This window comes from Anser anser (assembly GCF_964211835.1).
Source record: "Anser anser genome assembly, chromosome: 2".
NCBI lineage: Eukaryota > Metazoa > Chordata > Aves > Anseriformes > Anatidae > Anser > Anser anser.
The window spans coordinates 118,853,233-118,877,061 of NC_139721.1; the positions used below are offsets into that span (position 1 = coordinate 118,853,233).

The following is a 23,829-nucleotide window of genomic DNA, read 5'->3' on the forward strand; positions in this document are numbered from 1 at the left end:
ATGGGGGCCGGGCCCCGGCGGGCGGCGGGCGGGCAGGGGCAGGAGCGGGGGGCGCCGCGCGGCCGGGCCAGGGCGGGCAGGGCCGGGGCTGGGCGGGCAGCGGCAGCCGGGCCGCCTCGCCCCCTGCTCGTTGCCGGCTCTCCGCAGGCTGCCCGAGGAGCCAGGCGCAGGTAAGCCCCCACACGGGGGATGGCGGCGGCGGCGACCACCCCCCGGCGTCCTGCTCGGGGGGCTGCGGCGTGGCGTGGGGGGCTCCGTGCTTCTGAGGTGTCCTGCGGGTGAGGCTCCCTCAGGAGCCTGAGGCTCAAACGAGGACCGGAACGACTTCTGTGCAGTTACTGGAGCGTTTGAAGCGAGAAACAATGATGCTTTTGTCTGGTTATATAAAGTGTCGCCGCAGATTAGGGAGATTCGGGGGTTTTTCCATCCCCTGTCCGAATAACTGGAGCTAAACTTACAGGGAGAAAGCTGTCCCAGCACCAGAGAGCCTGCTAATGCACCTGGGGCAGGTTCCCGCTTAATACCATTGGTACGGACACTAAAAAATGAAAGGACCGTTGTCTCGCTCACCTGGTTGAAAATCAGGAGACAATTTAAAAACTGGAGAAATCTTAGCTCAACATATTTTGCCTCTACCTGCATGTGATAATACACTCTTAATAAACTATATTTGTCTCAGTAAGATGCACTTCTCAAACTTCAGCTGTTTTGCAAAATAGTCAAAGTAACTTCCACGCTCTGTTGGAAACCAGGGCGGCGTCGGCCTGGTAGCGGCTCACCCCAGGTGACTCAAGCTAACGCACCTGGGGTGCTCGCTATTCTGAAAAGTGTAAAAACCAAGTTTTTTAAATAAAGTATTTTTAAAAGCGCACCGAAAACATACGAGGAAGCATTGCCGTATGGATCTTCCCCCTTGATCCCCAGTAATTAGGCGCGTGGCTGCAGTCTGACGAGCTAAGTGTTTTATCTCCTGTTTGAAAACGCTCGATTTACAGATGCATAGTCCAGAAATAACTCCTCTCTCTGGTAGAAAATGCTGATTAATTATTGTGAATGCCAGCAAACTTTTCAAAAGACTAACAGGCGTTATTGCGTAACAGTCCTTCCCTTTGGTTTCATGTCATGGTCCAATAAAATACTTGGCATATAAGTTTTAAAATAATATCACTTGTTTGAAAGTTTTGGTCTTAGGGGAGTGAAAAATAACCTGGAATTCTATTAATTGGTGTGTGCTAATGCTTGAAAAGCTTTATTTTTTTTTATTTTCCATACTTATGTCAAAAACTGAACATCAGGAGAAATGGGATACACTTCCAATACAGATTTTTTTCTGTTTTTTTTCCCCTAACTAGAACATCTTTAAATATTCATCTTCTAATCAAAACATAGTAGAAACTCTTGATGTTTGTTAGACTCCTTGCAGTCTGTTTGCAGAGAAAGCAGGAAACTGTTCTCTGTGAAACTTTTTTAGTGCGATTTCTCAATTTTGTCTTGCTATTCTGACTTTAAAAGTTATCACCCAAGATTTAGAGAAATACCGGTATATGCTCATCTCCGCTACTAAACAGTTTTTTCTTTTATTTTTTTAAGTGAATGGATGGCCAAAAACTTTCTTGAGCATTGAGTCGTTGAAATGTTTTGCTGCTTGAGAGTCGTGAGAAGGTAAGGCATGTTGCTGACTTAATAAGCGTGTGTTTAGGAGTTTGCTTATGACTTGCATGTATGTAACATCGATGAGGTATTTTTTCTTTAATCCTTATTTCTTTGGCTTTTTCATCTGTACAGCTTGAAGCTATCAACAGAGCATCCAGAGTTGAAAATCCCCAAAAGCTATATGCTTGTCCTCAAGCAAGATGCTAAAAAGGCTCTAAACAAAGCAAGGCCTTGAAAATAGCTTAATTATGAGAAAGTGGTATTCTAAACCTGAATACGATATCCAATATGTTACTGTATTACTGAGTTATTAAAGCTCAGTGTTTAAAAATGAGCGAATATATCTGTAGTAGTGAGCTTAATTTAACAAAGCTTTTCAGTGCAAAAAGTTAAACTTCAGGGAGATGTAAAGAAAAAGTAAAAAGAAAGCTGAAGGGAATTAATCAATAAATTAAATCTGCCCTAGAGTACGATTGCATAATATATTCTAAGAGAGATTGTGTTTCACATCTTTCACGGAGTGGAGACGGCTGCCCTCGAAGTGGTTATGACCTTGATTTTAACATGAAGCCTTTCTCTGCTCTTCAAATCAGCATGAAGCTCTCGAAACAATCTGTTGTCCCTTCTGAAAGAAGCCATAAGCATCTTCCTTGCATTTTCTCTCCCTAATTTCATTTCAATTCATATATTTTGTCACTTCACTTGAAGGATGCCTCAGAGTTCTGTCTTTCATTTTCGGTGAATGAATTCTTCCTTCTGTCACGCAGACTAATTTTGGCCTTTGAGCGTTTCTCTTTTAAGCAAGTTCAAAATAGACTTTTGGCTGGCATCCTGAGCCTTCATACTAGCATGACAGAGTTGTTTAGATACAAAACAAGTGCACTGAAGGTGTCCATACTTGGACATTTTTCTTGTAGAATAGCAGATGGAAATGATTAATAATTTCCAGGTGCACTGGAACTTTTCCCCAAACTACTGGACACAGTATGCAATGTAGCTGGAGGGTAAACGTGGGATATAGTGTACAAACAAGGTGAAGAGAGAACTGAACCCCTTGCTTCTTTCTTCCCAGCAGCCGGGCCTAGTAGGATGTGGGTTTCTTACGTGGGTGTTAATCAAAAGCTGCCATCGGATAGGTAACTGGCTGAATTTACTTTTTTGTTGTTGTTGCTGGAAATAATTTTTTTCACTGTTGCGTCCACTTGCTACAGAAGACAAATATGAAGAAAACTTTTTTTTTTCTCAGCAAAACAGTTGTATTTGTCTTTCTGCGTTCAAAATAATAAAGCATATGACCAAGTGGACTTTCCATCTGGTGTGCTTTGTTGCCTTTCTTGCCAGGGCAGGCAGAGGTTTTTTCCTCTGTCACTGAGCACCTCTGGCACGTTCTTGTTATTGATAGCTTTCGCTCTCCATAAAAACACGATATTGCCATAGTGCTTCACCATCTCCTGTTATTTTGAGTAGGGTCGTGAGCTATAGCGATGAGTAGTCTTAGAGCCTTCCTCAGACGTGTCCAGCAAGGAGGTAGAAATGTTTGCCAGTAATAAATGACAGACTTTTGTCTTCCATTTAAATTGCATTCACAAAAATTATCTTTAGTCATAGCAGTTGGAAATTTCATCACTCTTCTTACGTTACAGGTTTTCCTTCCCACTTCTCTACACACTCTTTTCCTGTTTTCAGCAAGCTGACTTTTAAGACCTGCTAATTCAATATTTGCCTTCCTTTTAGAGGCAGAAACCATTAGCTTTAACTGCTTTATGTTTCTAATTGAAGAGCTGGAAAGGTTGACAGAAGAAAGGTAAAGTAAGGGTCATAGCATCAGCTTAGCAACTCGGCTGTTTTCATTTGCCAGTATGAGAAAGACCATCTGAGCACAGGCTTAGGGTTTTTGGGGGGTGGGTTTTAATTAATGAGAGCAGTCAGAAACAGTCTCACATGTTTCTGTGTCCAAAGATGATTTCCTGGTGTAGGATGCTGAGCAGATAGCTCTCTGTGCAGTCTTGCTTACTATTACTAATATAGTTGGTTTTTTTTATGTGAATTGGAAGCAGCTTTGTTTCTTACCTTCCATATATTGCTTACTGCCTGCAGTTTGAATGAATGTTACTGTGAGGAGTGAAACAGTATTATATTGCTTAAGAGAGCAGAATCCCTACCTTTCAGAGTTGCAAAATAAAATTAATGTTAATCACAGATGAAATGATTGGTCAGATGAATTTTTTTTTACCTTTTTTAGGTAAAGGAAATCATTCAATATTCACACTTTGCCTCTTCTTGCCATTTTTAAATACACTGTAATGTATGCTGACTTGAATATCAACTTTAAGCTACGGCAGGAAATGGTGGTGGTCTTTAATTCAGATCTTGTTTTTTCTTCCATTTCAGTCTTCTGTTACACAAATGTGCTGTTTGCAGAACTGTTGTTTAATTTATGCATAATTGGAGGTATTCAATCTTTTGCACTTTCTCTGCTTCCTAGAACTTTAATTTGACTTTTCTTTCTGGTCTTACTTGAAACACTCTTCTTTTCCTACCACTGAAATTCGTTTTTGTCCTTCTCTTTCAGTGAAGATCAAAGGACAAAAAAGTACTGTCATCTTACTAGACGTCTTCTATAAAGGAGTATGTTTGGGGAAATTAGATTGAATCTGTTTCAAAATTGACATGATTGTGACCCTCGAACAAATGCAGAACTTTTTGGTTGAATTGTGGTTATTATTTCTGGGAAAAATTTAATAGTCCTTGGCACTGCTTGAAAAAAAAGCGGGGCTGGGTTTTTAACTTGGAGGTTCAAAAGTATGTAAGGGTTGGTTTTCAGGAACAGCTTCAGGAACAGCTGCAAAAAATGCCACTAAAGCCAGTCTTTATCATTCTGACTACTTGACTGGGAAATTATCATTTGAGCCTACTTTAGAGGAAAATGTTATTGTACTTAAATGTCTTTAATCAGCCATTAGCATCCACCATGTCTGGAACCTGTTAGGTTTGCTCTGTATAAATGCAGTTTTGTGAGTCCCAAGGGGAAAAAAAACAGCACTCAGACTTCTAATAACACTTTTAAATGATTATACTTGCAATTGAGAATGTTTACTCCATTCTGTCACATTCTAGTGTAATTTATATCAGTTTGTCACTTGATTGGTTGCATCATACATAAACATTTTATTATTTTGTTAGGTTATGTCTGGAGAAGATTTTGCTACAATGCATTATTCAGTCGAGAACGTTGTCAGGAGCTGATGCCATCAATGCTCTCAGACCTTTCTATTTTGCTGTGCATCCAGATTTCTTTGGCCAGCATCCCAAAGAAAGGGTAAAAATCTTACAATGGGATTTCTTTGTAAATGTGGCATACATCAAGGGTGAAAGCGTTCTGTTTTCCTTGCTTTCGGGGTGGGGGTGGGGTAGCATTATAACTGAATGCAGTTACAAAAGAACAAAAAGATGCACTGCTTAATTTATTTTTAGCAAGGATAGATCCTTAAACATTTTTTTATTAGTCATATTTTCTATACAATTTTTGTAAAGAAAATACGGAATCTTTCCCATTTAACGTATAATATTGCTTGAAATGCTGTGCATCATATTTGAAATCAATGGATTATTTTCTTAAGCCCTTTTTCTGAAAGCCCTAAAAATGGGGTTGGGGCATCTGTTACAGGAATGTACAAGTATGTACATCATACAGTGTGTTCATGCAAGGTAATTATTCATTTATGCTGAGAATATGAACTGTGTCATTCAGAGCAGCTGGCAGATTGTTTAAAAAAATAACACTAATTTTGCATTTGAGATTAAAAAGGTTTAGATGAGAACTGGCCATATTTGTTATTTTTTTAACAGGAAGTAAATGAAAACTCTCTGAAGAGGTTAAATGGCTACTTGGAGAATCTACAGAAACCAGGATTTCGCTCTTTTAAGCCAACTCAGCTTACTTTTTACGTAAGAGAAAGAGAACCAAACTCTTCTAATGTTCAAGAATCCTTCAGTACTTCAGGTGCTTTTATATCATGCAGAATGTATCTTACTGTATTAAAATTCTTTAAGAAAGACCATTGTGCAGTCTTTGATGCCTTGTGCAGTCATGATGACTTTTCAACTGAATAAAATACTGTCAAACCATGAAAATATGTATTAGATCAGACCAGTTAAGACCATCTTAAATAATTAAACATCTTGAACTTTTAAAAGTATTGAAAGAATGAGAATTTGAGGTTGAGGTCAAATTACAGTATGATGAAATAAAAAAACGCACTTTGATGTAAGTGATAATTGTTGTGCTTTAAATACGTTATTTATGTTTAACTCGAACAACAACAGGGTCCTTGTTTTGCAGACAATATGTAGTACTCAATATCAGGGTGCCTGTAGGATCGGCAGGAATTTCTTCTGAAAGCAGATGCCATATGTAATATCTAAAGCTTTAATTTACCACGTGTTCTCTTAGCTTTGAGACTACAGTCAATATTGCCAAATTTGGAATAGAGGTTTTGATTAATTTTGTTTTACATATTTGTCTCTGATGAATCAGAAGGCCTTATCTAACAGATGAGTTTTATGTTCTGTATTCTGCTAGTCAAAGAACTTGAGCAAATTGTCAGGTACCCTAGTGCCAGAAAACAAAATCGTACTGTGTTTCAAGAAAATCGTAGCAGTATGTCCAGTCTATTTATGCCAGTTGAACTATCAGCAGCATTCTGCTTTTGACTCCAGTACTGGCTTGCTTTCTTATTGGGTAGTTAGTCTAGTCATTTAGCTACTGGACCTTAGTTTTAGCCAGTGTGTAAGTGCAAATTCCATGCAAATTGATGATCAGTAATAATACGAATTCTTTGTTGGACTGCCACTGCTAAAGCAAAATAATATTTTCTTGGATTTTGCTGCATCTGCGGCTAGGTTTTCGATTTGTCCAATGATTCAGATACTTTAAAATGTTTATAGTTTTCAAAACAGTCAATTGTAAAGGTTAAATTGCTTTGAATTTTGCAGTGAATATTGAAAAAAACAATGTCACAATAATTTCTGCCTATGCACATCCTCATTTTAGCTCCTTTAAGATGAGAGAAATGTGAATGCAGTTAAAGTAATTTAATTAAATAATGCTAATTGTATTTTGTAGGGTTTCGAGCTGTCAGTTTTACACTACACACTAGGGATCTCCTGAGCACAGTATTAGATATTCTCAACTCCTGCAGTTTATCTACGGAGCATATTCAGAGTTTGAATGTGAACTCTCAGCCCCACAAGGAAGCAAAAAGCACACAGAACAGACCGATCAAATGGGATAAAACTTACTATTCGTTTACTGGATTCAAGGATCCTGAGGAAGACCTAGAACAAGCCCAAAGAGTGGAAACTACTTTAACGTATGTAAGGCTTGTATTTGATTTTATTTTTGTAACCTAGTAATACATGAAGAAAGATAATACATGAAAATTAAGGTCAGAATGTTTTAAGTTGCCAGATGGCATAGCATTGTGCTTCTAAAGGTACCATCAATTATAAATACTAAACTTGTGTTATATGTAGCATGTTATGATTTAGAAGTTGGTTGTTTATAAACTGTATAAACTGTATTTATGTGCTCCTTTTGGGGGAAGGGTTAAAATTAGCATATCAAAAACTTTTTTTTTATAACGAGACTCTTCTGTCATTTGAAATAAACGCAGCATTATGGTGGTGGTATCTTCTGAGCAAAAAATAACCCGTTACCCTACCTAGCATTTCACAAAGAAAATCACTATACTACATACTACTGTAAAACATTCAACTGGGATTTAGGAAGTAGACAACATTTCTACTTATTTTTACACATTGACAAGAAATGACACGAACGGTTATCTATTAACAGTCTGGTTTTAATACCTAGCCATTTGGCGCTGGGCTCCTTTTTTGTTTGCTGTATTCCCTTAGAATACTTTGTAAGAATTGAAGTATTCGTTTGTAAAAACGAGTGTGTGAGAATAAGCTCATGCTATCAGCCAAGGCTAAATCTCTTAAAGAGTAGCTTTCTCCTAAAAATAGAATGAACTGTTTATTCAAGGCCTTAGATGTGCTCTGTAAGTCGTGTTTCCAGGGTTGTGATTACTGACAAAAGAACGGTAAAACTTTGACCTGTATAATCTGTGCTCATTCCAGCTCTGTAAGAGTTGTGTAACTTGGCCCTTTAGTACCACCTCCTTTATTTGACAGTCTGTTAGGATAATTTATTTATTAAAGACAGATGACTGGGAACTTCTTTCATTAAAGCACTGACGTCTGAAGCAGCTCACCTAAATAAATAGCACTAATCTGCTGCTCTACACCTTTCACGCCTCTCAAAGTTTTATAGTTGTAACGTTGTCAAAGTCTTTCCATTCAATCTGATTGCCTAGTCCCCCTGAATATAGAGAGCACCAGGTTTACCTTTGTAAATATTTTAATGGGAAGCAGTTAGTGGTTTCAGTTTCTGACCTCTACTTTAAAAAAGAAAAAATCTCTTTACCTTGTAACTTGAAATAAAACATCGATGTTAGCAGTAAGAATTCAGTTAGATGTACTGTTTGCATGAGAGAGAAAATTCAACATTCTACTTTTTTCCTTTTTCCTTTTTTTTTTTTTTTTTAGATCCTGGCTAGATGATAATGAAGCAACTGCAGTTAAAAAGCTAAAGAAGAGTTTGCCACTTAGAAAAGAACTTGAACGTTTAAAAAATGAACTTTCTCATCAACTCCAGCTCTCAGATATCAGGTAATAAATTACCTTCTATTAATAAATTACTTCTATTAAGACAGCCAAACCAAGGCATTGTGTAATACCATGCCATGAGTTTTAAAGGCCTATTCCGGCACAGCAGCTGTATTTCATGTATGATACTGTTATTGCATTGAATAAGATTTCTCCAGAAGAATTGTAGCAGGACAGAACTTCCTTGTTACAATCTGCTCCAAAAGACCTAACATTTGTAACTAAATACATAGGTTTGCTATGTTTTGAGGAGTTATGCACCTTCTAGGAGTTATATTAGCCTTCCATCATTTAGAAAAGGATTCAAATACCAGGAATCTGAAAAATAAATTTATTAATAGGAAGCTACTATTTGTGATCCTCCAGCCTAATGCCTGTGTTCAGAGGTTGAATGAGATTGTTAGCTTTATTCCATGTATAAGTTTAGGACAGATGGAGTTAAAAAGGTGGCTTACAGATTCTATCTTATATCTTTGTCTGGTGCTACTGAAAGCCAAAATGGTATTGTTGGGTAACAGTAAATAAGCTAAGCATGCAGGCGGCTGCTCACTCATAGACGACCAGTGGGATTGGAGGAAGAGAATAAGAAGAGGAAAAGTGAGATCTATGGATCAAGATAAAAGTTTAGCAAAGCTGTGTGTGCAAGCAAGGCAAAATGAGGAATTAATTCACTACTTCCCATTGACAGGCAGGTGTTAACCACTTCCTGGGGCGCAAACCTCAGCACTCATAATGGTTGCTTGGGAAGACAAATGCCATAACCAGAAATGGCCATGTCCCTCTGCTCATTTGGAGTCATCTGTCCTGGCTGTTTCCTTCCAGTGTCTTGCCCACCCCCAGTCTGCTCCCCGACAGGGGCAGAGTGGAAGAAAAAGAACCTCAGCGCTGTGCCAGCACTACACAGCAATAGCCAAAACATCAGCACGTTGTCCTTGGTCTTAGTCAAAAATCCAAAGCGCAGGGCTGCTATGAAGATAAGGAAATCCATCCCAGCCAGGCACAGCACAATACTGGAATGCCACTTTCACATTTTGATACAGTTCGATATCAGCCAGCAATTTTTCCAAAGATGAAAAACATCATTTTTTGATAGACTGACAACTTTTTAATTTAAACACTTTCTGAAATTTAATTAATAGCTTGTCTCTTCTTCCTGATCAAGAAAATCAAAATTCAAAATCAAAACTACGTTTTTAAGTCAAATCAAAACTACATTTATTAAAGTCACTAATGTAACACCTGGCTACTGAGTGGTTTAACAAAGATGATGTTATAGAAACAAAACTTACTCCACTCTAAAATATGTTTGTTTGTTTAAAAAAAAAAAAGGCAACTTACTGCTAGAATCATGATACTTTGAGCTAGGAACTTAAAAGACAGCTTCCTTTATATACAATATTTGCTGCTCTAGACAAACATTACACAGTGTGCAAACAGAAACAGCATGCCACATGAGTGGACCAAATCCTGGCTAGTATGTTGCTATTTGCTTACTAACCCCCTTCTTATTGGGCAAGAGGTTTAATTTTCAAATTCTGTTCTGTCCACCAGCTTTTATATTTATTTTTCTTAGACAAGTTTACTCTTATCTGTTTTTATCCTATATTGTTCTTGGCACTTATTTCAAGAGAGATTGTGAAATTTTATTTAGACTTTTATCTCTTCAAATAGCGTGACATGGACAGCTTTTCGATAGGTCTTTGCTTTTATTACTGTCAAAGAAGTGTTACTTCGAATCATTTGACTTATAAGGTTCTTGTCTGTATCTCAGCTTGTGTGTTGTTGTTCTGTGTTTCTTTTTTTTATAAAGTTGAAAATGAAATGCTCTCATTTGTGTTTTTATCCAGGTGGCAGAGAAGCTGGGGTATTGCTCATCGCTGTAGCCAACTGCACAGTCTGGGTCGCTTAGTCCAACAGAGACCTGAAGTATTAAAGAATGTTAAAGGTATATCTCCACTACTTGTTTCATATATCCTAATAGAGTATTGATTCAAAGGTTAGCATGACTCTTCTGTGAAAAGGGAGCTGTAGTATTTTTCATGAGTGCTTCTGATAACTGCAAAAAAAACTTGCAAGCTTACTAAAAAGCTGGTGAGAATTTACATTTTAAGCTACTTTCTGTTTTTAGTGACCCTTCCTTACAATGTATTCTCTACACTCAGCTTTTTTACTTGATAAATGCAAGAGGAGTGAGGTGAGGGCACAAGACTAAGTACTAAAAACAAATGCAAAAAATCCAGACTGTGTCTTTGAAAAGATAGTGAGTAGCAACATGTTGTTACTCATAGTAAATTCAAGACAAAAATGCTAGTGGTTGTCTAAACATTCAATATAAGGAGTGCTTAATAGAATCCCTTTAAAATCGTATTAGCTTCTCTGATCATGCGTGTTCAATAAAACACTCACAATTAAGTCTCTTCTCAGAAAAAAGTAAAATATCCTGTAAATCTGATATACTGTTATTCTGATACAGCTGTTTGGCCTTGGCAGTAGCTGTTTGCTATAATTGTAACTCCACATTTTTTGCCTGTTTCAAGATACTCAGTTTTGAGTGGCTTTCATTTGAGGGTTCACTTAATCCTTTGTCAAAAGACAGAGTGAATAGGACAATAAGTATAAACTGTATCAAATTTCAAATTAGTTTCTTTACCTAAGCATGGTAGAGATGTAAAGTGCTAGAGAGGTCTGTCCTGTGACCTGGTTGTAGTCTTCATTTTCAAATGTTTTTAATAATATACTGGACAAATAATAGTGAGTACCTAAAAGTACAGTTGGTCTTGCCTTGGGGTAAGAGGATGGACTAGATGTCTAGAAGTCAGTGTTGCTCGCTCTTAAGTATTTTGGAAACACGATTGCTGAGAGCACGTTCAAGTGTCTGTATGCTGAGGTAGAGAGGCGAGTTCAAGAGAAGCTTTTTTTCTTCCCCTAGGTACGTTTTCAACATAATTAGCTGCCTTTTCCATCTAGACTCTTGAAGAGTAATAACTGGTCTCATAATTGGAAGCCATTATGTTCTATTCTTTGTCTGATTTTTCCTGTCTTAGAGATGCCTAATTATTTCAATCTCATCCTTGTAGTTCTTGTGGAGCTTAACATCAAAGATGGAATGATGCTCCCTTTTTACAGTTACCCAGTATGATTCCTTACAAAGACAACACCTGCCCTTTTGATCTCAAGAATTAGTTATTGTGGAGTTACTGGTAGCATTACTTTAACTTACGGCTTGTTCAGCATCCAGCATTTTATTTAGTGCTTTTAGACATTTCCAACCATGTAGTGTTAATGCTGCATAACTTAGAAATTGTCATCTGTTGTTTTACTGCAGTGAAGTTAAGTGGTTTTATTTGGTTTTGGTTTTTGCGCTCTTTAGGTTTGGTGTCTGGTACATTCCAGATCTTCTATTTAAGCCTTATCTTGTAGACTAATGCATCACACTGAAGACTTTTGTTGGAAGCTTATTTTGGTAAATAGTTGCCTGTGCTGTTACCCACGAGAATACTTGAGAATCTTTGTGCTACACTTAAAAATAGCATTAGACTTTTATGTTGCTTTTATTCTTTCTTAAAAGCAAACCAATAAAAAACCTAATATGAAGGCATTCCTGATGGCTTGAATGCTGTTGACAGCTTTGTGGAAATAGTGTTGAATGGTTGTGCTAATAGTTCTTCGACCAACCTTTTCCACATACTTTAAGTATACAGCATATATTTCTTTGGGTATATATTATTTGTACAGGTTCTTTGAAGATGCAGTCTGCTGCAATTTTCTTTTTTTAAGAACTGTCTTTGTAAGAAAAAGTCTGGTTAACTAAAAATCTATCAAATCTATCTGTTTAAATTGGGAAAAGATAAAAGCTAGTTGAGGTTGGTACGGAAAAAATCTGGAAGCAGAGTTTTCAAGAATCACTTTTTCAGATTTTGAGCAGAAGGAAAGCACCTGTTTATTTTTGTGCAGTGAAAACGCGTTGCTTATGACATACGTGGCTAAACCTTAAATAATTGTGGGAATAATTACAATAACCAAACTTAGTAAAGAGCTTTCTTCGCTCTTCAGGGCGCACAGTGGTATTCACAGACCGTTCAGGTATGAGTGCGGCAGGCCACATAATGCTGGGGACCATGGATGTTCACCATCACTGGACCAAAGTAAGATTTCAAAGCAAGTAATACTGTCTGCTCTGACATCCTTTTCTTAAACTGTAACCAAAATATTAATTGTTGCAGATCACTGATGAGTAATTTAAAGGAAATAATGCAGCTGCTATGTTTAGCATAACTGTGTATATTGCATCCCAAATATAATCCTGTGATGTGTTCTTACTAACAATCTCTGTCAGATCTTTACCGCTGCTCCTGTTAACAAACCAGTCATATTCCTGATTAGATGTAAATCAAACTAATTTGTTATGCAAAACAAACGTGGTGATGGTATTCGCTTTGGAAGTCAAAGAGGTCCGTATTCAAACCTGAAAACAAGGGCTTTTGATTTTAAAGCGCACTGAAGATTAAACGATACACAGAAAAAGTTGATGAAGATCTTCATGAGACTGGTTAGTTACTTGGTTTTTAGAGAGTAGAAACTTATGTTGCATTCTAACCCATTTTAGGAAGCATTCCTAGGTTCTAGTGCTTTATTTAGGAATTATTAAAAAAAAGAAAGTAATAGAATAGTGTCCATGTCAGTCCGTAAAATGGTTTATCATAGATAATGATAACTAGAGTATTTTTGCAGTTTTTCCATACAACTGCAAATGCTGAGCCAGTGGAAGTTATGCCAAAAGCTACTTGGATTCTACTACTCTGTCATTTCTAGAGAGATTGGAACAATTTCACAAGTGGCAGTATTTTTTTTTGTATGAAAAGCGGCATTCTAGTAATAATTGGGTAGGTGGTAGGAAGTGACTGCAACGGACTTCCCTTTTTCACTTTCTTCCCTGTTCCAGCCTTCGCCCTGTCGCCTACCTTCTGTGTCTTGACTCACAATTCTGAACATTTGTTAATCTTTTCTGGTGTAGATGTGTAAATCAGAGGCCTCATCCTTCCCTCCCCTCCCTTCAGACTCCAGACAAACTATGTTATCAACCAAATCCTTAGAAAGTGCTTGTTCCTGCAATAGAGACTGCCTTTTTTTAGAACTGACATAAATCAGTCTGTCAGAACCACTCTTGTTGACAGTATGTAGAATACCTCTACCACTGTAACTGTGGTAATAAACATTTTACATAGGCCTTAAATTATAGTTGTTTAGGGATCTGGGAGTATTAATTTTCATAGATAGAGAGATAAAGGGCATCCATCTATCTTTTTATGGCCTTTGGTGCCTTTATAGTGTAAATATTGAAAATACTTACAAACCTTTTCCATTATATCTTGTACCAAAATGTATATATGTGATATTTCTGATTTCTTATATCCTTTGATTAATTTTTCCCTTGGGTTGTATGTTTGCACTGTTCAGTGTCTCCTTTTATAGTTTCTTGTTAATTTTTTCATTCTTACAGTTGTAATGTGCTGTGTAACGTAGGAAATGTTTGTTTGTGTGTGTGCCTGTACAGATTTTTGAAAGACTGCCAAATTACTATAAACTTCAGAAAAGGCTGCTGTTTTTGGAAGATCAGATAAGCCAACTTCTGGGAGGCATACAAGTTATATACATAGAAGAGCTGCAACCCCTGTTGACTCTAGAAGAGTACTATGAGACGCTGGACTCTTTCTATAATAAATTACTTGACAGTAGGCTACGTTTTCATCCTCACAGTCTGCGAGGCTTGCAAATGATTCTAGAAAGGTAGGTATTTATAGGGAAGATTTCTTCCTTCTAGAACTTTTACTGTTTGTTTGGTTTTTTTTGTTGTTGTTAAACTGATTATTGCTTTCACTAAGAAGAAAACTAAATTTCAGATTTTCATGATGTCAGTCTTTTTATTTCTCAAGGTTTTGTGTGCCTTTTTCTGGGTTCAGAAGGAGTTAGACTGAAAGACATTCTGCATGTTTTAATCAACTTAAGAATCAAAATTAAAGTTTTTATCTTACAGTGTTGTGCTGGTTTAAATGACAGAATGGTTGAGGTTGGAAATGATCACTGGAGATCTAGTCCAACCCCCCTGCTCAAGCAGGGTCATCTAGAGCACATTGCACCAGATTCACATCCAGATAGGTTTTAAATATCTCCAGAGAAGGAGACTCCACAACCTCTCTGAGCAACCTGTTCTGGTGCGCTATCACCCTCACAGTAAAGAAGTTTTTCCTTATATTCAGTTGGAACTTCCTGTGTTTCAATTTGTGCTTCTTGCTTCTCGTCTTGTCACTGGTCACCACTGCAAAGAATATGATCCCCATCATCTTGACACCCTTCCTTAAGATATTTATATACATTGATAAGATCTCTTCTCAGACTTTTTTTCTCCAGGATGAGCAGGCCCATCTCTCTTAGCCTCTTCTCACATGACAGGTGCTCCAGTCTGTTGATCATCTTCATAGCCCTCTGCTGTTCTGTCTCCAGGAGCTCCATGTCTCTCGTGTTCTGGGAAGACCAGAACTGGACACAGTACTCCAGGTGTGACCTCACCAAGGGCTAAGTAGAGTGGAGGATCACCTCTCAACCTGCTGGCAACACTCTTCCTAATGCACCCAAGGATACCACTGGCCTTCCTGGCCACAAGGGCTCATTGCTGGCTCTCACGGTTAACTTGTCATCCACCAGGACTCCCACGTCCTTCTCCACAGAGCTGTTTTCCAGCAGGTTCAACCCAGCCCTCACTGCTGCACGGGGTTATTCCTCCCTGGGTGCAGGACCCTGCACTTGCCTTTGTTGAACTTCATGAGGTTGCTCTCCACCCAAGTCTACAGCCTGTCCAGGTCCCTCTGAATGGCAGCACGGCCCTCTGGTGTATCAGCCACTCCTCCCAGTTTTGTGTCAGTAAACTTGTTGAGACCGCACTCTGTCCCTTCATCCAGGTCACTGATAAATAAGTTGAACAAGACTGGTACCACTAGCTACTGGCCTCGCCCTAGACTCCATGCCACTGGTCGCAACCCTCTGAGCTCTGCCATCCGGCGAGTTCTCAGTCCACCTCACTTGTCCACTCATCTAACCCATGCTTTCTGAGCTTGCCTATGAGGATGTTGTGGAAGACCATGTCAAAAGCCTTGCTGAAGTCAAGGTAGACAACATCCACCTGCTTTCCCCTCATCTACCCAGCCAGTCGTTCTATCATAGAAGGCTATCAGGTCGGTTAAGCATGATTTCCCCTTTCATGAATCCCTGCTGACTAATCCTGATCACCTTCTTTCTTCCCTATGCTTAGAGATGACATCAGGATGAGCTGTTCTATCACCTTTCCATGGATAGAGGTGAGGCTGACTGGCCTGTAGTTTCGTGGGTCATCCTCCTTGCACTTTTTGAAGACTGGAGCGACACTGGCTTTTTTCCAGTCCCCAGGCACCTCTCCTGTTCTCCATTACATTTCAAACGTGATGGAGAGTGGCCTCGCAATAACATCTGCCAGGTCCCTCAGCACTCATGGGTGCATCCCATCCAGGCCTATGGATTTGTGGGTATCAGTTTTGCCTAAATGATTTCTAACACCGTCTTCCTCAACTAAGGGAAAATCTTTCTTTCTACAGTCTTTCTTGTCTCTAGGGTTCCCTAGTCTTCCTCTTGCTACTGATGTATTTGAAGAAGCCCTTCTTCTTGACATCCCTTGCCAGATTTAACTCCAAATGAAATGGGCCTTAGCCTTCCTCATTGCATCCCTGCGTACCCTGACAACATTCCTATATTCCTCCCAAGTGGCCTGTCCCTTTTTACCACATACTATGTACTTCCTTTTTCTGTTTGAGTTTTGCCAGGAGCTCCTTGCTCATCCGTGCAGGTCTCCTGCCCACTTTGCTTGGCTTTTTACTCATAGGGATGCACCAATCTTGAGCATGGAGGAAGTTACACTTGAATATTAACCAGCTCTCTTGCACCCGCCTTTCTTCTAGGGCCCTAACCAGTGGGATTCCTCCAAGTAGGTTCCTGAAGAGGTCAAAGTTTGCTCTCCTGAAGTCCAGAGTTGCAATCCTACTTCTTGTCTTGCTTCCACACAGGATCCTGAACTCCCCCCCATCTCATGGCCACTGCAGCCAAGGCTGCCACCAACCTTTACGTCTCCAACTTGTCTTTTGTTAGTTACAAGGAGCAGCAGCACACCGCTATCGTTGGCTCATCCACCACACATAGATCAGTTGACATCAGTGCTCTGAAGGAACCTCCTGGATTGTTTGTGCCTAGCTGTGCTGTCTTTCCAGCAGATGTCAGGGTGGTTGAAGTCTCCTGGGAGAACCAGAGCCTGTGATTGTGAGGCTGTCTCCAGCTGTCTGTAGAAGTCTTGGTGACTTCCTCTTCCTGATCACGTGGCCTGTAGTAAACACCCACAATAGTGTCACCCATGTTAGCCTGCCCTTGTTTCCTTACCTTCAAGCTCTCAACTCACTCGTAATCCACCCCGAGGTAGAGCTCCATACATTCCAGTTGCTCTCTCACATAAAGAGTAATTCCACCAATAAAAGGTTTTGTGCAGTCAGAACAACACACGGTTACATATAAAGGTGTTGGTGTGTATTTTTTGATGTTTTTTGACTGAGTTGCTTATGAAAAGTAATGAAAAGGTTTATGTATGATGCTTCTATATTCTCATAAGCCAAACTTGATTTGTTTTTTACCAGCTATTCTGAATGTGATTTAGTGATATTCTTACTCATAGTTAGAATTCATTCTGAAAGTAATTCATGTCAATACTAATATGAAAAAAATACCTTGGTTTTTATTTCCATCATGTTTCATTACAGTGATAGATATACACCAAGCTTACATGAATTTGGACATTTTACTATCCCAACAGTCTGTGATCCAGCAACCCTTCAATGGTTTATTGTTGCCAAAGCACAGGAAGCAAGAGAGAACCTGAAAAGAAAGGAAGAGTAAGTGTTTATATGACTCGGTACATTTAGCTTATGAAAATCTTTGTATACTTGTAGCTGTTGTAGAACTTTGAAGAAAGTATTTGTGCTCTTCTGGTGGAAAACCAACTTCTGTTTCTAAAGTAAAGCTGTGCTTACCTGCTTTACTAAGTTAAAAATTCAAGTGTTCTGTGAACACAAACAGTTGTCAGAAAATACCCATCCTTCAGGTGGTAGAAATAGTTGTACTTTATTCAGAAATTGTACTTTGTTCAGAAATTTTATTCAGAAATTCAGATCCTTGCCTACAAGACAATTTTTAATGACATCCCAAAAGAAGAATTTTTCTTTTTTTTTTTTAACAAAGAAAAACTCTTACTCTTTTCTATAGAGTAAGAAAAGCAACATACTTCTACTAATGTTACTTAAATTGCAAAAAGAAAACAATAAAATAAAACTAAAAACAGCTGAGACTGACTAGAGAGTTATTATATCTAGTTGTTTGTCAGTCAGATGAGGAAAAGATTAGGTAGCACATAATAAGGGGAAGCGAAAAACTAGGGATAGAATGATGGAAAAAAATACCTCCTTGGTACTTTTTCACAGATGCTTGTGAGATGAGAGTGACTACAGTGAGTCTCAGTACCAGCACTTAATATTAAGTCCATAACATGTAATATCCAGCACACTTGTAAATTTTGTTGTTGACCTTGTATGTTCTGTGTGTCTTTGAGGATTAAGAAGAGTGTGAAGTAGAGATGCTGATTTTATTTTGAATAAAACACTGTGATGGATAACTGGGTGTTACTATCCTTTTACAGGTCATTACTGCAAGCTTATCCTTCTGCTTTTAATGAATTGTTGAAACCTCACACTTTGTTGTGAGCACATCTATGATCTATAAGATCCAGCTAGTTTTATGAAGGTTATTTTAGGCATAAGCATTACTGAAAACTTTATGGTTTTAGTTCTGTTAAGATCTCATTCCTTGGGAGGACTTATCTGGGAGGACTTTGGTAAAGCATGGAGGTTCTTTGGAGTTTTTCCATAATCCAAGCACAGCTATGAAGGGTTGGTTATTTTTGCCAGTGATAACTGTTGAATAGCTCTCTATCCAGCTTTCTGTATGTGACAGCTGGAAAAGTGTTGTCTATAGAGGTTGGGAGGGATGTTGTTGCAAATGTATGCATTTGCATCTGGTAACTCACTCCCCCCAAAACCCTCATGTTACCCCACATCATAAAGACACTCATCCAGGAATAATGACATCTTTAGGTTAACAGTGAAAGAACTGTGGGGCTCCCCTCAGAGTATAAGCAGCTGTGTTGTAACAATGTAAGAGGCAAGCTAAATATCTCAGCTCTTCTGTGTGTTGGATGATTGCTGGTTTGTATGAAATAGTTGAGAACAGCTATACTCGGTCATATCAAAGGTCTGTTGAAACCCCCTCATCTGTTAGCTTGTGGAAAGGCTATGTGAATGGGGCAAAATTATGGTGTTCTTTTTACTCTGTACTCCTCTCCAGTTTCTAACAGTCTGTACTTGACTAAGTAATTGAAGCTGGAAGTGTTATCTCATGTTAAAAGCATTCACTAGATCTTTATTCCCTTCTTAATTGTCTAATTATTTTTTGAGCCAGCTTACACTTTGTGGCTTCAAAATATCCTGTGGCAGCAAATTGCAGAGTTGAATTAGGTTTACCACATGTATATTGAAGGAGGGAAGAGGTATTCTTTATTTTATAGACCATGGCCTGATGATTTGGCATTCTTGTTCTTATGCTGTAGGTAATAGAAAACAGTCACTCTGTATTTATCACCTGTTCTTTTAGTGTATGGATATGTCATATTTCTCTGTTAGTGTCCTTTTATTGAAGCTGAAAACTCCTTTTTCCTTTTAATGGTTCCTTGAACAGAACCCTTTCTGTACTTCTGATTTTCCTTAGCATCCTGTGGTTGTAAAGGGGATCTGAGATAAAGGAAAATATTTTGAGATGTACTGGATATACTTTGTACATGCAGGTGATTGTTTTACATGCAGTAAATGGCGTAGTGTAGCTGGAATTCTCTATGACCTGTTGTGCTGGAGAGTTTGGACATTGCTGTTCTACAAAATTGTGTTACCTGTGTGGATAATGTCAGTCTTCTAGTATGAATCCCCTTCCTCACTTTCAGAAAGTATCTGTTTCGTAGTGTGGTAGAGGTATAAGCCTCCTTGTGGAAGTGACTAAAAATAAGCCTGTGGTTCTCATTACGTGCAGCTGACTTTATATCCTTCAAGGGAGCTTGGGGTTCTGCAGAACAGGAAAGCTTGGCTCACAGGTATTAGAGAACATGCTCAGGAGAGTGGTGCAGATATGCTCAGTGGAGTGGGCAGGCTTGCTCCGGGTCTGTCAAATCTGCCTTTTTGTGGTAGTGTCCAGCTTCATCCCTTCTGGAATATGTAGCCTCACCAAACAGGTACAGAGTCATCCCACCTCTGCAGCTGGCACTGTCAGACCTAGCCAGTACCCAAGCTGATCCAGGTGCAGCACAACTGCAGCAACACTCTCCAGTCCTTCTCCATTTCCAGGTTCAGCACAGAGGCCTGTTAGCTCAGAGTCCGAGTTGTAAGGCAGCAGTGGTGCTGTTCTTACAACCAAGCTGGCTCTGAAAGAAGTATAGCTATGCGAATGTGGCACAGTGCTTGAGCTAGTAAGTCCTGCTGAATCCGATCTGAATCTGCATCATACAATCCATAGTTTCAGTGATCTTAATTCATTCTGCAAATTAACTTTACTTCTGAGGAGCTTGAATTTTGCTGTGTGATCTGTCTTACTACTCTTTGTTTGGAGTGAATGGAAATAATCATCTGCAAGCTATGAATTTGATATTCTGTATACTTCCTACAATTAGTAAGTTATTAACACATTTAATACACATCAAGTGACTGTACCTGTCATCCATTAGATTTGATGGCATGCAGAGAGTTCTTAAGAAGACAGAGTAGTTACTAACATAGTTTTAAACTTCATACTTTAGAGGTGATTTGAGTGCTTCCATGCCTTATATTAAAAATTGACCTCACAGAATTTTTCTTTTGGTATTTTTATGACTACCTTGTTAGCAAAAAAAATTAATGATGCGGGCTTTCAAGTGTGTAGGCATGCTGTTGCCCATGGTCATGGAAGCATATGCAATTTAGCTTCTGAGGCAGATGTGGGTATTGACCTGCACAAAAATTACAGCAGTACCATACCTGTACATGAGGAAGCGTTACCTTTGTTTACATGTGTATAATCTGTAAATGTAGTTACTCAAAGTTTGGTTCAAGTTAATGATTTTTGAAAGTTCTAATTTTGTCTCTGTATGTTGTCTTCATTTGCTAGGATGATGATTACAGAAAAAGAGCTAATTGGTACTTCCACTGAAAAATTTTCTTTGGATCGGCTGTATAAGGAACCCAGCGTTTCCAGTGCACAGATGATAGATTGCTGTAAGCGACTGCTGGAAGAATCGTTACCCTACCTACAAGGCATGCACCTTTGCATTTCACACTTCTACTCTGTGCTGCAGGATGGAGACCTGTGTATACCTTGGAACTGGAAAAGTTGAGGACATATCTGATAATCAGATGAATTGTTTATTTTCTGTAAGAGGCTATAAATATGAATGTTTTTAAGAGTAAATTATTTAAATCTGTATTTTGATATCTGTGCTCAACCCTCAAATTTTCTTCTAACTGCTGCTCAGAAAGGATTGGAGTCCTAGACAGTTTGCACAATGCGCAGTATTGCAAGTTCTAGGTAAGGCAGCTGTATGTTCTCTGTACTACTGTAGGAGTCCCAGTGTATGAAAGCAGTTGTCAAACTGCATTTTTGTAGTTAACGGTGAAAAGATATTAAATTGCAAGTCTGCAAAAATGTGCATGTGTGTTTTTAATACACACGAATATTGCCAGACAGACTTCCTTGAATATAGAGTATACTACTCAAACCAGACACTACATATCATCTTAATGGATTTTTTCAATGCAGAAATTGAGTATATAAGTTATCTGGTGGCAATATTGGCATTTCATATTGCTACCTCTTAATGAATTAAAAAAAAAAAAAGTACTTCTATTCTGCAGAAGAAAGCAGTACATTAACTTGGTCTCTGTAGTACAGTTTCATATGCTGGTCCAATATTGTTGCCTTAGAATTTCAAAATACACCAGTTGTACTGTCTGCGCTTACTGTAGAGGAGATGTCATTCTATTTTTGTTTTCCTGTATTTGTGAAGCAAATACAATTCAAATTTTGTGAAGACTTATCTTTCTGTACACTACTAACAGTTTGCAAATCCCATTCACGGCACTTACTGCCTGAGTAGTTTAATGTGACGTCTAAGGAAAGGAAGCATTGATTTGAGTGGGATTGTCTGCAAGTGTAAGTACTTCTCAGTGAGAGCAGGGAGCTTGCAGTAAGGCTCTGTAGAGCAAACGTGTGTCTTTACTGGTACTTTATTGCTTAAACAAAATGAAAGTGTGTGAATTTGTCGACACTTTTTCATTGTAATACATGCCAAGATGTATTTTGTATCTGGGTTACTACTTTGCAAAATGTCCTTTGAGGAGAATCCAACAGCTTAATGTTTATGGACTTCACCTATAACAACTGGCAAAAAAAAAAAAAAAGGATTTGTCTGATGTTTACCTGCCTTATATTTGCACCTGTACTGAGGAAGGAAATTATTGGGGTTCTCCAGTTTTTCAGTTGAAAGGTTCAATTTCAAATTATGATGTTGCAAACTTCAACAACAACAACAACAAAAAAAACCACTGTGATCTCAAATGCGTCTGTTTTAAAATGGAGAGGCAGAACTGGAGTTTCTTGGGCCTTTAGTTCAGCCAAATTTTTAGCAATTCCTGTATAGGTTATAAAGTTCAGTTGATAGTTTCTTCTGACTAAACAGTTAATTTCTATTGCATGACACTTCCCCCTCTGTCCACCTAGTATTGACAATAATGTTTGTGTCCCAGTTGAACTAAGCAAATGAGCCAGTCCTGTCACCTGTAGCCTCGCAATACTCCTTGTAGCTCTTTGAAAGTAGGGTGGCTTCAGTAATAAAAGCTGTGTAGCAATTTTTTCTCCCTTGAATTGAATGCCCCTTTACAGGCATTCAGGCAGGAAGCAGCTCTCCAATCTCTGTAGAAGAGAGAAAATGTTTGATGAGGGAAGGTTAGTAGACTCGATCAAGATCCTGATGTGATTGTGACAGGAATCCCGCTAGGGATTGAGTGAGGGCTGACATTAATGTCATAGAAAAGCAGTGACTAGACTTAGGGACCTTCTCTTTGAGCCTTAAAGAAGGCAGCTAGAACTGGCTGGAGAAGGAGAAGTAAGCTGTAAAGAGCCCTTATGAAATAACGTGGGATCTTTCAGCAAGTTTAAAGGGTCTGTCAGGACCCCGGCCTGGCACAGTGATAGGAGTAGGCAAGGACAGGCGAGAGGGAATGGGATGATGGAGTTTAAATGTGGAAGTAATGAAAATAATTGCAATTAGACGCTTCCAGTCTGGAATAGATCTCATGAGTCTCACCATTCCTTCTAGCAGGGAAGTAGCTAAAATCCTCTGACAAAACGTGTCAGCCCCCGAAAGGCTGGCAGCCTGCTTCTTGGATGCTTACTGCCTGGCTGAGTTCTTGGGTTTGTGCAATAAGCCAGTCACAGTTCTGCTGCTATCCTCCCAGAGAAGGGGGCTGCATGCTAAAATCTCTAAAAACTGCTCAAAAATTGAGCAACTGCAAAATTAAGATTCTTTCTAGTTCAGTAATTCAACATTGTAAGGTCTGTATCTTAGCTGAATTATTTTGTAGCACGCTTTCTGTAGTTCAATTTTACTGCAGAACGGTTGAGTTGAGTTTATAAATGTACTGTCCTCACAACCTTTTTTTCTTAAATATATGTAGAAAAGCAGTGGGGAAAAAAATGAACTTAACGTGCATGTTATAGGTATTATTTTATTTTTGACAAGTTTGATTTATTTTGAACACTGTCCTGAAAGTAACAGAACTGTCCGTTTAGGTAGCTGTGTATGGTTTAAATCTGTCAGAATTATATTTTATGTTACAGTATTTTAATGAGGGGGAGAAAAAGGGGGCTAGAATTCTGAAAGCCTTTCATCACAATGGCAGAGTGGAAATGGGAATTTGAAACTTTGACCTGCTTTTAAATGGGGCAGAACACCTTGATTCTGCTCAACAGACTGTATGCTATCAGCTCGTTGTGGTGATAGTTTTAAATGAGTGTTAACATCTACCATGGTGTTTTTTGGTACAGAATTCCTGCTTGCTCTGTGACCAACAACTGAAAACATGCTCAGTATGAAGTTTCAAGAAGTGTTTGTTTTAAAAACAAATTCTAATATCAAATTAGGTGGAGTTGATGTCTTGCTGTTTTAGTCATTAATGTTTGGCTTAATTTGAGTTTTCCTCCTCCTGTTTAGAAATTTGCGATAAACGTTTGAAAGATAAGTAAAAA

General features: G+C 38.6%; 1 protein-coding gene across 1 annotated transcript; it reads left to right on the forward strand.

The window, feature by feature from the left end:
* TCAIM (T cell activation inhibitor, mitochondrial) lies at positions 1-23,829 on the forward strand. Its single transcript, XM_083823165.1, has 11 exons — positions 1-170; positions 1,591-1,662; positions 4,837-4,972; positions 5,503-5,656; positions 6,779-7,025; positions 8,266-8,388; positions 10,233-10,330; positions 12,439-12,530; positions 13,940-14,172; positions 17,217-17,348; positions 20,695-23,829. Exons 2-11 carry the CDS (start codon positions 1,634-1,636, stop codon positions 20,918-20,920), a joined length of 1,470 nt encoding a protein of 489 aa, XP_083679291.1. The 5' UTR covers positions 1-170; positions 1,591-1,633; the 3' UTR covers positions 20,921-23,829.

What these genes read in the sequence shown, in the direction of transcription:
- TCAIM (XM_083823165.1), top strand. Translation starts at nt 1,634, where the DNA reads ATGTTTTGCTGCTTGAGAGTCGTGAGAAG. An exon ending in TGCTTGAGAGTCGTGAGAAG is followed by an intron (nt 1,663 to 4,836) that starts GTAAGGCATGTT and finishes TTATTTTGTTAG; the next exon opens with GTTATGTCTGGAGAAGATTT. An exon ending in GCCAGCATCCCAAAGAAAGG is followed by an intron (nt 4,973 to 5,502) that starts GTAAAAATCTTA and finishes TTTTTTTAACAG; the next exon opens with GAAGTAAATGAAAACTCTCT.